At 41.7% G+C, this 17124-nt stretch overlaps 2 protein-coding genes across 7 annotated transcripts in view; both read left to right on the top strand.

Annotated features, from left to right (window-relative positions):
* FAM184A (family with sequence similarity 184 member A) overlaps positions 1-2933 on the top strand; it is a 74105-nt gene extending 71172 nt beyond the window's left edge. For all 6 annotated transcript variants that reach the window (XM_058019701.1, XM_058019703.1, XM_058019704.1 and 3 more), the window contains one exon: positions 1172-2933. In XM_058019701.1, the coding sequence (XP_057875684.1) occupies positions 1172-1253 (82 nt within the window). In that variant the 3' untranslated portion in view covers positions 1254-2933. The remainder of the gene's footprint in view (positions 1-1171) is intronic.
* A 4176-nt stretch (positions 2934-7109) lies between these two features.
* MCM9 (minichromosome maintenance 9 homologous recombination repair factor) overlaps positions 7110-17124 on the top strand; it is a 46804-nt gene continuing 36789 nt past the window's right edge. Inside the window, exons 1-5 of the mRNA XM_058019714.1 lie at positions 7110-7419; positions 11166-11482; positions 13138-13219; positions 14180-14380; positions 16565-16690. Of these exons, the coding sequence (XP_057875697.1) occupies positions 7110-7419; positions 11166-11482; positions 13138-13219; positions 14180-14380; positions 16565-16690 (1036 nt within the window). The remainder of the gene's footprint in view (positions 7420-11165; positions 11483-13137; positions 13220-14179; positions 14381-16564; positions 16691-17124) is intronic.

Here is a 17124-nt window from a genome sequence, read left to right on the forward strand (position 1 = left end):
GTCTCAAGTAATTCTCTCACAAAATAATCTACTGAATTGAATAACTTAAAAATGGCATTTTACAGGCAGAATTTTAATCTTTTATCTTGATGTGCCCACGTATTAAATGCACTGAAGTGCTGTACTTTGAATCTAGCAGATGCTGATCTCTCACCTCTAAGTTGCCAACTTAAAGTGAAATGTAAAACCACAAATGTGGTTCCACAGCTGGTTGTTTGCTCTCTCCTTTGGTTTAATGCAACAGATCACATACCTGGCAACTGCTAATTATAAAGGGAACCAAATAATAGAATCTAAAATAGATAAGGGAAAACAATATTTTTCAAGAAAACCTTTTTCTTTAAAAAAAAAGTACTGTTGCTATGTTTTTTCCTGTGCATGTTATGTGCATGAATATGCTCAGGTATCTATAAACATGCATGTGCATGACCCCATGGACTGTGATGCTGGAGTTTACACTCTAAAATGTTTTGTGCTCTCTATTATCCTATAGTAGAAATTATTTTATTACCAATTTTTATTGATAAAGGAATTTGTGTAATTAAATTTAAATTATTCTTTCCTGCTCATTTTGTGAGAATGCTAAGTTTTCAAAGAGGAGCCAAATGCTGTTTGCAGCACAGCAGTTTGTTTTTTCTAGTATCTTGGCATATTTCAGGTGTGTGCATGAACAATTGCTAGTGATATTTGTGATGGGTATTATTACAAAAGTGTGTATTTCTGTTCAGTTGCCAGCCAGTCTTTGTGAGCACATGTCCACAAATATGATGTTCACATCATATTTTTCAAAATTAACTTTACCACAGGAAAAGGATGCTAAAAGAGGACCTTCTACAGTCATGCTTTTCCAAGAAAACTATTTTTCTTCTTCCTGAAAACTACAGCTCTTTATGAGATTTAAAATTATGTTTTCCAAAATATTACTTGCCCACCCTCAAATGTGGCCTCTGAACTGAGCTTGTGCTGCTGATGCTCTCCAATGGAGTGGATGATCACAGATTCTATAGGGAGACATTAAATCACATCCTAAGGCACACTGATAAATTAATCCATGGAAAAACAGACTGTGTTCCTTACTGAATACTCTTTGATTTTCTTTTTCGTCTCCTAACAGTTGTACTTTTCACGTAGTTGTAGGATAATTGTTTTTTTTTTCTCTTTGTGAATGTAGCCCTCCTCAGACTGATGCCTCACCAGTGGCTTCCCCCGACCCACAACGCCAGGAGTGGTTTGCCCGATACTTTACGTTCTGAGAGATGATTTGTCTTTGTGGCACAGCGTGGTGTGGACTGTTTATAAGAGCATGACCTTAAGTAAACCCTCATGTGAACAAGCTTTCCTGTAATTTGTCAAACACTGTGAATGAGAAAGTATTTGTCTTTCTGATTTGAAACTGCACTGTATTTCATGTTATATTTGTTGGAATCACCTGACATGGTACTATACAATATGTGTAATTATAACTATTATTTTTATTTAACATGAAGAATCTTTGAACTTTGTAATTACTACATAATAAATTTTGGTAGAACAAACATAATGCTTTTCCCCCCTTTTTCCTATAAATGTGTTTTCTTTGATTTCATGTAAGGCTTTTCCCCCCAAATAACATAATTGCATGGTTACTATAAATACAACTTGAACTGTAAAAGGAAAAGTATATATCTCTCGCTCTCTCCAATTTGGGTGGGATATGTTTAATGCATCCCAGTTCTGTTACTTTGTAGCAATTTAAAAACCTTCTGTGGCTAACATTTAAAAGGAAGAATGCTAAACAAACCTAGTGTAGCTGCTGGCCTTCAGAGCAGATGGATTCTGACAGAAGATGAAAAAAGCCACGAGCCAGGAGCTGTTCATTGGGGAGGGGGGTTGATTCCTCACCTATTGCTTATGAGATTTCACCACCTAGTTCTAATCAAAGATTTTATCATTGAATTCAAACAAAAACTGTTCCCACAGGTTCTATATTTCTTTTATGAATATTAACAAAAACAAATGCTTGAAATACTTAGAAAATTGTTTTAGGTCTCTCTGTGTAAATCAAGAATCTACATTATGAGCATATAGTCTTGCTTTGGATAAAATTCATGTCTGAAATGAAAAAAACAGAAGCCACAAAAAAACAAATACCAACTACACTACTTTTTCTCATTAATACAGATACAGGTCTTTCATTAAAACTTAGTTACCTTCCCTTGTCTATATTAAATTTTTTCCTTCTTCTTAAACTAATATATGAAACTGTTTTTCAGCTAGTGAGCATGATTCCCCAATCTATACCTTTTATGATGTCAGTATTGCTCAAGAAATTTGTTGCAGCATAGAGAAAACCAGAGCTTATTGTCTTTTTTATATTTTTTCATTCAAAGATTACCACAAATTAACTCACACTGGTAGTCTCAGGGAGAATATTGTCTTTGTTTTATGAATGTATTTTTAAGATAAATCTCTTATCTTTTAAAAGCAGGAAAAATATATGTTTGAGTTATTTGAATAAGGTTCTAGTTAGCATATACAAAGGTCTTGAACTTTAATATTTCATCTGAAGCCCTAACTGCATCCTTTTTTTGCTATATGCACAAAGGTAAATACCCAGATGAAGATACTTGCTAATTACAAGGAGTTTTATATGTACTATATGTATAAATGAAAAATTTGTATGTTTTCATATAAACAATATAAAAATCTTCTAAATGCACATTTAAAAACTTCTATCATATAATTCACCTTGAAAACACCACTGAAAGCTGTATTCTGGTGATGCTGCCATGGATTAAAAATGTATACATCAGATTTTCTGTAGCTGGTGGACTCAACTGTAGGTATATGCAACTTTATAATTTTAGAAGAAAGCCATATTGGGCAAAATGTCAGATTTCTTGGCTGTTACCCAAAATAAAATTCACTAGATCATTTTGTTACAATGTTCTGAAGTGAGTGTTGTGTATTTTTTTCTTGCATGCTTTGCAAGGGATCAGCTGCCTTTTCCCATCTTCAACTTCATTTGTGCATTTTCTCGTATGGAATGAATAGCTTAACAGGAATACAAAGATAATGATCCCTACATTTACCTATTCAGTGAAAGGTGTGCCCATTTTTACTAGTAGGCATCTGAATATTAAGAAACTCTCAGTTACCATGTCTGCCACACTCAGCAGCTGTACCACTGCCTTATCAGTCTCCTCAAACCAAAAAAGCAGCCAAAAAAAGGTCCCAAAACGGACCAAAAATCAAATGCCCAAAAAACAACCAGAGGAAACTAGGAAAAATTCTGTTTTCTTCCAAATGGCGTTGAGAACTCTGTAAAACGTATTTGTAAAAGAAATCAGTATCTAGCTTTGGGATTAAGGAGCTTGCATGATGACAATGCCATTGTATTCTAGGTCTTTGCAGTACCTGGTATTCTGGAAAAAGCTGAAAGTGCAAGGATTCATGAGTTCATAGGCAGCCTCAGCATCGGCTGCCAGGAGACACACCTTAGGGCATAGTCTGGAGCCCACGTTTCACAGCCATGTGAACATCCAGCCATATTCATGCTGCCTGGTCTCAACCTTTCCTTAACCTGTGGGATCCATGAGCCCTTCTCATGGAGCATATGCAGCCTTGCTGGCAGTGTCCAAACTGCCCCCTGTGCCACCACCCTGACCACAGCGTTAATGGGCACTTCTGGACTCTCCTGGAACAAACTCACATTGAGGGCACACACTGTGTTCTGTAAAACTGAAAAACAGAGCAGGGTTAAGTGTTTGTCTTCGTCACCACACAGGACTATCAGGAGGGACCTCAAAGCAAAAATAGTAATACGGTTTATGTAAGAAAGCCATTATTCCAAGTGGAAAGCAGAGCCAAACCAGGCAAGTGTTCCAAGCCCAGGACAAGAGAGCTTTTCAGGCTGGTAACTGCCAGCACTGTCTCCATCCAATAATTTGAAACAATTACTTTTCCCTGTCCACTTTGCATCATGATTTCAAAAGAAGCTATCTCATGGGTTTTTGAAAGGGCCTCAAACATTTTTTGATAACTTCTTATTGAGCAAACATTTCTTCATTACTCAGCTAAGCACATAACAGTTACTAGTTACTATTAGATAATAGTAAATTGATAAATAACTTCAGCTTTTTCTTGTAGGAACCACTCCCTGATCACTGCCTTTACATACCAAAATCTGCCTCTTGCTCTGCAATTGAGAAATCAGCTGCCCCAGTTGCAGGAAGCTGCACTGTTTTTCATACTGCTGCACTGCTTGTTCAGGCTGCCAACACAGTCTGAGGAAGCACACGTGGCTACCTCCAGAAATCCACAGAGATGACAGCTCTGCCGTACCAGGAGGCAGGTAACTGCTAACAAATGTGCACCAATAACTGTGTGTCATTATTGGAAAATAGCAGCCTGGGTTTGTAGCTTGCAAAACCAGCACTATAAACTGATTAAAGTTGACACTGAAAGTGTATGCCAGAGAAAGAGCTTGTTTTGAATTTTCATAGTGATCAATTTATATTTTAAGTGCAGATCTCAGGAGTGCCTTTGCAGCTGAATCTATTACATTGGTTACAACAGGACCATTTTATAAAATAAAATGTATTTTTCTTCTAGAGGCATATCTGGGGTTAAAACACTTCCTCTTTATAATCCCTATGAAGCAGTCTTTTGCTGGAAACACTGTTTCCTTCAGGTGAGGATTTAGGCAATATCTACAATTACGCTGAAGTTTGTGTTTGCAAACAATGCAGGCGAGGTAACTGAACGTCGACCCACTCATTCATCAGACAGGAGTCCTATGCAGAAATCCTCTTCTGATAGGAGGTGGAGTAGCAATTCAGTGAAATCTGATATGCGATTTAAAGCACCTGTGAGCTTCCACACAAACTTTTTCCCCAAACATCCCAAGACCATTCCCTTCTTTGCCGGCCAAACATTCTTCAGATGAACTCATGGATAGTAAGATAATATAGTCAAGAGGTGAAGTATCCACTGCAGCTCTCCTATTCATTAAAATTTAAATAGGACTGGGGGGGGGAAAAAACCACAACATGCTAGACATTAATTATCTTAGTTTTATTAAGGCACTAAAGTAGTTACTTTACATATTAAAGCCATACATCATAACTTGATAATAAGGTGTCTAAAGGATATTATTTTGGTTTGAGAAGTGTTGATTTACCCCTCCACCAACTGTAAAATTTTGTATTAAAATACAAACTGTGTACATTTCTTTTTATATGTTTTTATTATAGAACTATTCGTGTTATTGTAGTACACTTTTTGGTTAAGATCTTACATGGACAGTGATTTTTGTTTTGATTGCCTATCAAGAATTCATCATCATTAATACAGGCTAACAATGGGAGGGCCTGGGAATGAGAAGCTCAATGGAGAAAAGTTTCAAGATCACTCAACGCTTTGAAGCTATGGGGACATTAAGTTGTGCTCTGTGATATTGCAGGACTTGAATGAATGTATGAAAAATATTCGAATATCTTCTCAGATGTACCAAGAAAATATGCAAGTAAAACAGAAGACAATCATTGGGACCCTAAGAAGGGCATTATGTTTCTACCTAACCTCTGTCACTCTTCCTGTCCTCTCCATCCCCCATGCGCACTTCTCTGTTTCTTTTCTCTTTTTTTCTCTTTGCCTCTTTTACTATTAAATAAAATATATCCATTTTTTCACACCAACATGTAACTTCGTTTGTTTTTAATAATGTATTTTGGATATATTTTGAACCTTCAAAGTTCTTTCCGTTTGATATACAGAGACTTCGTTTTCTTTGCTCTTCTGGGTTTAAACCAGATCGTAACAGCCTGGAACACGACTTTGATATAGCATCAGCTAAAACTCAAACTATTTCAAATAATTGTAGAGCATGTCACTGGGTTGTTATACGTACGAAAAAAACATACAGATGAGAAACTATTCAAAATACTGTAAATTCTAGGCATAAGCAAAAGCTTCAGAGCCTGCAGCAAACCCTGGTTTTTGGTTACATTAAGAATAAAATCCCCAAACTCCTCAGACTCTGTTACGCCCTCATGAAGAAGGCGGAGTGGTGGTTTGTCGTGCAGCTCTAAAGAAGCCCAATTTAGACTTCTAGGTGTAACCCACGGGGACGGAGAGGGAGCTTGTAGGAAGCAGCTTCAGCCGCCTCGAGGCTGCCGCTGCCCACAGCCCCCTTTGTCCCGCCTCGCAATCCCCCACGCTGCGCAGGGGCAGCGGCTCTCCCCACGGGTTGCAGAGAGCGGCAGGAGAGCCCGCAGGCGGATCTTTTGTTCCCGAGAGGCCGAGCAGCTGGAGCATGGACTGCCCCATGCCGGGCTCGCCGCCCCTGTCCTGCTCCTGCTCCGGGCGGGCCGGTTCTCCCGCGGGCAGCGCCCCGCCAGCCATCCCGCCCGGCCCGGCCGCTCTCCGCCGCCCCGCCCCGCTCAGGGCGCGCCGGGCCCGGGCGTGGAGCGGCGCGGAGGGGCGGGGACGAAGCCGCTCCTCCCGCCGGGCGAGGGAGCTGCGGCCGCTGCCTCGGCGCGGCGGGAAGCGGCGGGAGCGGGGCGGCCCCGCTGCAGGTACCGAGGGGGAGCGGGGCGGCCGCGGAGCGCTGCCCGCCTCGGCTGCCGGGAGCGCAGCGCACCCCTCGCTGCCCGGCGCTGAGCGGGACGGGACGCGCTTGGGGCAGCCCCCGCCCGGCCGCCCTCAAAACTTGCCGCGCTGGAGCGGGAGGGCCGGGCAAGGGCTGCGGGAGCCGCCTGCCCTCATCGCCCGCAGAGCGAGGGAAGGAGAGCCGCCCGGGTCCGCTTCTCGCACTACCGGGAGCAGCGCCCCGCCTCTCACCGGCAGGCGGGGCGGGGCGGGGCGGGCTGGGTTGGCGGGAGCCGTCACTGAGGGGCGGGCGGGCGGCTCGGCGCGGCCCCGGTGTCTGCCGCGGGCCCGGGCAGCGGCGGGGCGGAGGTGCCGCCCTGAGGAGGTTTCCCTGCCCGAGCTCGGAAGCCGCGCCCCGCCCCGCCTCGCCTGGCTCCTCGCTGGGCTTGTCCCAGGGAAAGACAAAGTTTCCCGCCCGGCGCGCGGCTGTAGCGGCGAGCGGCGCTGTGTGAGCGCCTCCTCGGGCAGCCAGGGACAGCATGGTGCTGAGCGCGGAGCAGGTGAGCCTCATCGGGCAGGTGTTCGAGTCCTACGTGCTGGAGCACCACAGGGACGAAATCCTGGCCATCCTGAGGGAGGCGGACGAGCAGGCGCACTACCCGGTCGTCGTCGACGCCTTGACGCTCTTTGAGACCAACATGGAGATCGGCGAGTTCTTCAACGCCTTCCCCAGCGAGGTGCTCCCGATTTTCGACAGCGCGCTGCGCCGGGCCGCGCTGGCAGCGCTGCAGGAGAGCGCGGAGCCCGCGCAGCTCAGCCTCAAGCAGAACCTGCACGCCAGGGTCTCGGGTGAGTGCCGGGCTGCAGCTCCCAGCCGGGACTGCCGGCATTTCTTGGCCCTTCAGGGAACCTGCCAACATCTCCCTACTCTGTAACAAACTATTCTTACTTGGCTCTTCAGGGAAACTGCCAAAATTTCTTTACTTTGTAACCAGCTGTTGTGGCGCCGTGGAATGAGCAGGTTTAATTCTCGCCGTTCCAGTGTTTGAAGCAGAGGGAATCGTTATTGTTTATTGAGCAGCCGGGGACACGTGCAAACACGTGGATGGGTGAAGACCAGCTCTCAAAAGCAAAGCTGTGGCCATCCCCACTGGGCTGCCTGTCTCTCGCTGGGTCAGGGCTTACACTAGAGCCTTTCCAGGGCAAAGACTCCTCATAGCAGCTGGTCTTACACTATTTCTTTTAGACAGAAGATGTAGAGAGAAGAAGAAAGGAAAAAACAATCCTAGGAAAAAAGTTTTAGGGGAAGATAAAATAGTTCCAAAGTTTTACTGCAGGTTGCCTTCCCTATCATGCCAGTTGGCACTCAGTCCTTATTGGCTCCAGGCATCTTCCAAAGTCTAAATTTTGAGTTGTCTTGTAACAATTTCGTCTGAAACTGTTAAATTTTATGCTTAACTGTTACAAAATTGCTTGTCATAAAATTGGAAGGAACTCTTGGAAGGTGTGATCAATAATGGAGGCTTCAGTAATGTTTTCACTGCCAGATGATATATCATTATTCCTTATTATTGGGAAGTTTTTAGTAGCCTTGAGGTTTGGTAAATGTGGAGTGCAGGTTCTGGGATTGAAATGTCTTTTTTGCCTGTTGTGGGAAACTGGGTCAGCAGTGGCACCATCCCTTCTGGTCATTTCTGATTATGACAATTTGGAGCAATAGTCTGCAAAGCCAAGAGCTGGCAGCCTGTGTTTCCCTCCCCTGCCCTGTTGTGGAGTGGCTTATGATCATTCAGTCTTTTGGCAGCTTGAATTTGGACAAATCACATTGTTAAATGGGCCTGTGTTTCATTCCAGTGAGTTTCCATGAAAATGTTGTAATGACAATGCATGCATCAGAAATACATTTAGCCTGTGGTGTTCAGGTGCTGAGGAGCTTGTCCAGCTGCTGAGTGTGTGAGGTAAAAGGATGGCTGCTTGTGCTGGGCTGAGATTTGACCTCAAGCACCTTCCTGTACCTGTGAAAGCAGGAATGAAGTAAAACTTTCCTCCTAGTGTTCTGAGATGCATTTACATCATTCAGGGCTTCAGCATGAAAAAAGACTCCAAAGAAGTACTCTGCATGAGTAGTGGTGTCTTTAAGACACTCCTTTTCCTCTTATCAGCCTCTTGCTGGAGCTGATCATTCCTCCCACAGTGATGTTTTGTCTAAATAGTCCCTTATCAACCTCTGGCAAAATTAGCCCCCTTGATCAAATAGTTTAGTAACTGATAAAAGCAAGCCTGACTGATCATTGGTAGAATAATTCAGTCAGCAGACCCACAGATAATTCCATCCATAAGCTGGAGAGAAGTTGGTGAAGAACAGGGAGAGTTATCCTTGAGAGGTCCAGCTGGATCAAAATGACATCTGTCCACAGAATTTGGTTAGTGTTCTGTACCACTGAAAGGCTTGCTGGAGAAGAAACTAAAGAAACACTCTAAATTTTCTATAGCCCTTTTTCCGCCCAAATTTTCCCATGATACTGTTGCCTTTTAAGTGGGTGCTGAGTTCTGATTACCTTCAGGATTCTCATCTTGGAGTGCCACTTCCCATTCCCATGTCAGATAAGGAGGGAATGAGAAGCTGGTGAACTATTCTTGGTGGGAGCAGCAGGCAACTGCCACGAGTTTGGTGATGGTATCTGTGTGTCAGACTTGGAATTTGGTAAGGAAAAGTGATTTTGCATACACCAGATATAAGGTACAGTCTCGATACTTTGTACCAATATGGACAGGGAATCTAGGGGTTCAAAAAAGGATGGAAGGAGTGTGGATATGCAGTAATTAATAATGGATGATTACCCTGAGTTCACTGAAGACAGTAAAAGTTCTTTATCTGAATTTCAGCATTGTAGGAATTTGATTGTATAGCTTCTACTTTTTGCTACAAATCCATTAAATGATTTTTTCCTTATTTGTCATTAGCCTGAGAACCACTGTGTTTGTTACTGAAGTCCAAGTTGCTTCTGATATTTTGAATAGCTTTTTTGTGACTAATACAAAGAGGCACATAGTCAATTACAGAATTTGTCAAGCAGTCTAGTATGATCAGAATGAAGGCTCTTTTTGTCACATTTAGACTCTTGTCTCTTCAAAATTCACAGAGATGATCATCATGTATCCTGACAACAGTGCTGCAGCTCTCTCTAGTGTAAGATGTGATGCATTTTGCAAAGCTTTTTCAGGGGCAGCAATGCTGAACTAAGAATAAAAAAGCCAAAACAGGTGGAGAAATAACGGATTTGTTTTCCCCTGAACTGACTAGAAATGCAAATCTGTGGTAGAATGAAAATTTCAACAGGCTTGGTAGAACATTTAAATAGCTTTATTAGAGTCAAAGAGAAAAAATTGTTTGCAGTTTTACAAAATACTTCCTCCTGATTATTTAATTCCACTTCTTCTACTTTATTCTCTTACCTTTTAAAATTAGTTCAATTGTTAAAAATATTTTCTTTGAACAAGAGCAGAAAGTCAAGTGTTGCTTAAAAGCATCAAACTTGAATGTTTCTGCATGTCAAAAATGAGGAATTTGGGGTTGAAAACACTGAAATAAGTATGACTTTTTTTTTTTCCCCAGCCAAAGTCACTGAGAATATTTGCCGTAAATGCACAAATAGTTTTGGTCCCCTTAGAAACATTATTTCCTAGCAGATTTGTAGTTTTACATCTCTGTAGAAAATAATTCCAAAATATTTGGGAAGTAAAGATAAGAAATTAAGTTTATAATTATTTGTTATCTTGTAGTTCATTACTAATTTCTGAGTAGGCAATATTTTGCTCAGATGAGCATCTCAAGACCATTTACTTTTGTAAGGACTTTGTAGGTTGTTGAGATTAGTCTTCCTGAGGATTTCAGCCACTCTGGTGCCCAGTGATGGGTGAGCTCTGGAGCCTGATCAGCACATGACTGAACTGGCTGCTGGGGTGGAATTAAGGGAGAGCAAGTGGAAAGTGCCCTGTCACTATGCATTTGAATATACAAGTGATTTTGCTTTGCCTGTGTTCATAACGCCTTTACATTCTTTTTATGCCATCTTCCTTGAGCTCGAGGTTTTCTGGTATGCAATGTGGATTTAAGGTCAAATGCTCTCCAACTGTGAGTTTGCCTAGACTTGAGAATTCACACAATATTACACCTGTTTAACTGCAGGAATAACACTGGACCACAATTAAGTAGCGTAACCAAAAAATTGTCATTCAGATAAACCAGTTGTAGAATAAATGGCATCTGCAAAGGAACATCTGAATTAATACAGATATGAGAACATCAGGATCTGTTTCCATGAATGGAAGCTGTTCATGACTATTCACCCCCTGGCAAGAGTGGTAGAGTAACCTGGCAGCATTTTCAGCTAGTGCTCAGTGTCTGATGATTTCCACCATCTAAGGACAGTGAATCAGACTTATGGTACAACAGATGAATAGTTGAATCATGTTTATGAAATGCTAATAACAATGGCTACTGTTTATATGTCTGGCATGTTTTCTGTTTAACTGCATTGCAAGTCCTTGTTTGATAAGCACAGCCTTATGCTGCACATATTTCTGTCCAACAGGTTTGCCTGTTTGCCCAGAGCTGACTCGAGAGCACATCCCTAAATCCAAGGACGTGGGACACTTTTTGTCTGTCACCGGGACTGTCATCCGCACCAGTTCCGTGAAGGTTTTGGAGTTTGAGCGCAGTTACATCTGTAACAAGTGCAAGCACGTGTTTGCTGTCAGGGCTGACTTCGAGCAGTACTACGCCTTCTGCCGGCCAGCAGCCTGCCTCAACGAGGAAGGCTGCAACTCAACCAAGTTCATGTGTCTCTCTGGAACAGCCTCTTCTCCTACCTGCTGCAGGGACTATCAAGAAATCAAAATTCAGGAACAGGTAAGAAAAAAAAAAAAAACACAGACAAAAGGGGAAGGTATTTAAGTATAGATGTCTACTGTTGTTTAAAACAAGTGCCTGAGGTGACTGAAAGGAGCCAGGTAACCCATTGGTCAGAGATTTCCTGTCAAAGAGTTAAGAATTAGGCCAACACATGGACCATACTTCTGTAACTGGGTAATTCTATTCAGTATTGTACAAAACACCAGCAGTCAGTGAATAGATGAAATTTCCATGGATGGAATTTCCATAGATGAAATTTCCCTTCCACTTTGAATCGCTGTAACACCAAGGGTGCATTTTTCTCTAAGCACTTGCTGTGCATGATGCTGATGTTCAACACAGGTTCTGAGGACAAAGCTAGCCCAGTGTTGGCCAGGGCCAGCTGTAGCTGTGCAGTGTGGTCAATACATGGTGTCTGCAAATGTTCTTTCCTTCAGCCAATATTGAACTCCACAATTATTGCATATGTGATCCTTACAGAACCTACAGCCAGAATTTGTGTTTGGTTTCTGCTGGTATCCTTGGGTGGAAGTAGGTGGAGGAGAAATGTGTGAAGTTAGAAATGAAGGTCTTAAAAGTTCAGGATACCGAAACAAGTAAGGGAATAAACTTTCTAGGAAATAAGCTCTATATTGCATGAACACATAATGATTGTTTCTGGCATGTGGGAAATCTCTATAACTTAGATTTTGTTATGCTGTGTGACACACAGATCTCACTGGTAGGAAGGATTTTCAGCAATGTGGGCTTGTTAAAAACAGTAAAGTTAACTAGGAGTGAATTTCCCTTGTGCTTCCTACTGAGCTCTGCAAATAACTGTGCATGTGCCATCAGTACTGACAGTGATGTGAACTGCCTGTGGCCATTTAGGTAATACACAAGGGTGAATTAACCTTCCCAGGCACCAGAGAGTGAATACATTTAGAATTCTGGCATGTATGACCTGGGCTGCAGAATGAAAAGGTACTTCTGACTGTTATTCTTGTGCAGTGGATACTCTCAAAACTATTGCAAGCTCTAAGTGTAAATGGAAAGATTGCTGGTTGGAAATGGACTGTGACAAGATTGCACAGACATTGCCCTGGAGAAAAGAAAAAGAATTACATGAGTTACTGGCACATTTGTCAATATATATTTGGGTTTTCCTGTTTTTGATTTAATCCTTGACACCTAAACTTAATCTCAGACTGTCAAGTAATGGTTAAATACCAGAAAAATACAGAAATATTCACTCAGTATCTACTTCAGTGAAGCATTATCTAACCCATGCACATGCTTCAGTACCCAAACTCAACTTTACATATCTAAGAAGTACCTAGTAATAACTCAAACTATAATAAAAAAAAGATTGGTCTTTCAAATGACCTCTTTTAGTGAGCTTTGCTTTCTTCAGCAAGATATTGAAATCACACAAGATCTGCCAGCACTGAACACCTTCTGCTAATTTAATACTCAATCCCATTTCCTTTAGTATCAGCATTAAACTTTCATTGTTAAGTTCAGGGCAGCATTGACATCCTTACTTTAGTTTTGTGGTAAAAAGCAAGAACTGACCTCAGTTCCAGGAAAGGACCACAGGCCAGAGCAGCTGTAAATTAAAGGCTTTTGAAAGGTGCAGTTCTTAAGAAGTGCTTTTCCTTCCCATCCCCTAGGTTCAGAGGCTGTCTGTTGGAAGCATCCCTCGTTGCATGGTGGTTGTTCTGGAAGATGACTTGGTGGACAGCTGCAAGTCTGGTGAGGATATAGCATAAATTACCTGTGTGTGTACCCACAAGCATTTTTAGTTTTGCACTTGAGATGAATCTCTGTCAGGTGGCTGTCAGTGCTGGGGGCTCCTCGAGTGAGGTGTGTTCGTCTGTCACGGGGCTGTTCCAGGCTGAACGTTGGCGTGGCAGCTGATGGCCATTCCAGAAAATGTCATGCACTCCCATGTCAGCTTACATCTTGACTGTTTGACAGATCAGCGTCAATAAGTAATGTGTTGTGACAGACAGAAAGCACATTAAACCTTGTTAGTGTAGAACACCAAACCTCCCCAGGAGATTGGGACACGCAGCATGAGGTGCCCCTCCATAGGTTCGGAGAGCCAGGAAACCTGACCTCTCTCTAAGGAGTACCGCAGGTAGAAAAAGCTCCTTGGCATTCAAAGAAGAAGCTCAGTGGCAGGAGGATGAATGGAGAGTGGACTAAAAATTCTCAGATAGTCACATTTCCACAAGAAATTACTTTCTCGTTCTTCTGTACTTTCTCAGCATGCTCTACTCAGAATGTTAACAAGTGGTTCTGGGGTTCATTCTCCACAAAGATTACCAGAAGCCAAATAAGTTTTGACTAATTTTTTTTTTGTATAATCAATCTAATTGAAAGAGCTTCTACAGTTCACCAGGAATTCCTCTCTTTTGAAAAAGGAAACAAGCAGAGGTACATCTTTAAGAATTCACCTCCATTAAACAGAAGTGGAAAGACATAACAGCTTCCTACCACTGAAGACTGAAGCAACCTACCTTACCTTTGTTTTAGACTCCCAGTAAATGCAGGAGGTTTTGCTTTTTGTTGTTAGATTATTTTTTAACCTTGTTAACTGTAACACAGGATCTAGATCATGTTATTGTGCATTACAGCTAGCTGAAGTGTCTACATGTCTCAAGCCAGATTTTATTTTGTTATTTTACTAATTTTTGTTGTTACCTCTAGGAGATGACATCACAGTGTATGGAGTGGTAATGCAGAGGTGGAAACCTTTCCACGAGGGTGCCCGCTGTGACTTGGAGCTTGTTTTAAAAGCCAACTATGTTAAAGTGAACAATGAGCAGCTGGCAGGGGTTGTAATTGATGAAGAAGTTCGCAAGGAATTTGAAGACTTCTGGGAAAGGCATAGGAATGATCCCTTAGCAGGTTAGTGGTTGAACACTTAAGTTGGACACTGGATTGGATAGAGATGAAATCAGGAGTGAAAATACAATGACTGAACACATTTTCCCCCCATTATCCTATCTCACCCCTCATTTATCAAGAATATATTTTTTTCACTACGAGAATACAAAATTCCTACTTTATTATTACTGGGGTAGGGTGGAAGGAAGTACCAAACCTACTGCATTGATCTTCATCCTCTGGGCTTTCCATTCAAGTCTTTTTTGGAACATTTATGAACAAGAAATGAAAAGGAATGTAAGTATAAGAGTAAAAAAAAAAGAAAAATGTTTTATAATCAAGAAAGAAGAAGCATATTTCTCAGAAGAAATAGTGTGGATCAGATCTGCCTTTAGTCAGCACAGCTGTTGCCTCTGGGGTGAGAGAGCTGACACACTGTCTCTGCATCCCAAATTAAGCTCTGCTTCTTTACCATAGGGATTAGCACATCCCATCTTTAACATAACTCTGGGATGCCTAGCTCCTTGAGTTAGGAGCAGGGGAGCCTTCCAATTCATACTGGCTTCCAGAACAGTCAGTGGTCAGTATGCCAGGTCCTAAACTTACCATGGTCCACAGTTAGCCAACTTGGAATTCCCAGTAGTTCTGTCTGGAACTCTGTCCCTCTCCATAATCTGAGTGCCTTCTCCTCAACTCTGCAGAAGCTCAATGGACTCTTTAGAGTCTCCACCACCGAACTTTATTAGGCTGTTTTGTAAAACAGCAAACAGTCTGTTTGGTAAAACACTGCAAAAGGCTTAGTCTTTCTTCTTTAAAGAAAAACAGGAGGAAAAGCAGGTGGGAACCTCCCTCAAATGAGCCTGCTCACAATAAGAAAGTGTAGATCCTGTCAATGTTAAAGATTCTTCAGAAATGCATTTCCTGGAAAGCAACTTAATTGCTAGCTTCCTGCTGTTTGGAATGATAACATTTCTTCCTTCTGCTGTTTGGAATGAGAATATTTCTTATCGCTCTCATTAGAACTGTTCAGTAAGTAACTCAGGATCTTCTTTGAAGGTCCCTTTTAATCTTTCATTCTCAGGACAAATTTTGGAAGCCTGCAGAGAGCAATGTGATTTTATCTAATATTACCCATTCTGAATAAATAAATTTGAAGTGGCTACAAGAAGGGTGGAAATTAGAAGGACCCTGACTGCCCAAGGTGTCTGTTTCAGTCTGTTTCTCTGAATTCGAGTTGAAATTGAGGGCAAAGATTAAATCTGACTCAGGAGTCTGAGGCCACAGAATGTGTGTGTACCTGTCCTGTTTTTCAAGAGATAATGAGAGCTACTACTGCATTTTATGACAGTCATTGAATAATGCTAACTCCTAACTGTGAAGTTAAATCTTGAGCGGTGTGTGGCTGAACAACGTTGTCAAAATTTCACTTTTGGATGAACAAAGATGTGTTAATTCTTTCAGAAGGCCTCCAAATTAAACACATGTACCTTAAGTCATCCGTTAGGTCTCTATATTTTGCCAGTACCATGTACTTGCATCTAAATTTAAAACATGAAGTTAAGCTCTCAAAATGGGTCAATCTCTTTTATTCCCTAGCAATGGAAGTAACACATGGCATATAACCTGAGACCCCTTATGTGCTGGAGGTGTCAAAATCTCAAAGAACAGAATTAATCCTGTTACATATCTTCCACACCATCAGCATTTTCAGAGCAGATTGAAATATTCTGCTGCTGGAAAGAGACTATAGTAGGGAGGGGGAGACACAGGATCAAAGGAGAAGGAAGGTAATAATGAGAAAATAAGCACACTGTGTGTGCACAGGTTTAAGGCAGAATAAGTGTTAGAAGTTTTCTTAAATGTACAACACACCAGTTTTCAAGGGGACATTTTGAAATCTGTAAACTTTTAGGTTTCACAGCTTTTACACTTGTAAATGGGGAACAAAAGAATTTGCATGATGGCATTTCATTCCTTAAATTGCAATAGGATTGGCTTTGCTGCTGATGACTGTGACTTACTTAACTTCTGTATCATGAAGGAAGTTTGGATCAAACAACCGCTCTAGGTGCCATTTAAAGAAAATAAATTTAAATTCTCCTTCCTACCCTACTCTTCTTGCCCAAGTTATTTGTCAGTCTACATGGGAGTCCCTGGGAAACCAAGTTTTAACTCTGCTGAGTGCCATTTTTGCTCCTGTTTTAGGGAGGAATGAAATTTTGGCTAGCTTATGTCCTCAAGTTTTTGGATTGTACCTGGTGAAGCTGGCTGTAGCCATGGTGCTTGCTGGTGGTGTGCAGAGGACTGATGCTGCTGGAACTCGAACCAGAGGTTTGTATTGTTTCTAAAAGTATCACATCCTTTGTAACAGTCATTCCCATCCCTGTCCTCACCCACATCCCCCCTACCCTTCCAAAATCAAACCAGTAAGAACTTGGAAGTGCAATCATCCCATTTTCTTGAGTGAGAACAAGTTTTAATCAATTTTGACTATTCTTCGAAAATCTCAGACAAGTTAAAGTGGGTGTCTAGACTTCCTCTTTTTACTTTAATTTTTTCCCAAATAAAACCCAATAGAAGCAGACTTTTAGGTTTCCATTAGGTAGAATATTAAAGGCAGCTGTTTTATCTGAAACATCTTACTTTTTATTGTATAAGTGACATTTTGAATTTATTTCTAGTAGAATATTCCCAGCAGTATTTGGCATCAAAGGATGGAATCTTAATGTTTCCTTAATGTGGATCACTATAGTATGTTAAAAGGA

The sequence above is a fragment of the Melospiza georgiana genome, chromosome 3 (genome assembly GCF_028018845.1).
Source record: "Melospiza georgiana isolate bMelGeo1 chromosome 3, bMelGeo1.pri, whole genome shotgun sequence".
In the NCBI taxonomy this organism is placed as follows: Eukaryota; Metazoa; Chordata; class Aves; order Passeriformes; family Passerellidae; genus Melospiza; species Melospiza georgiana.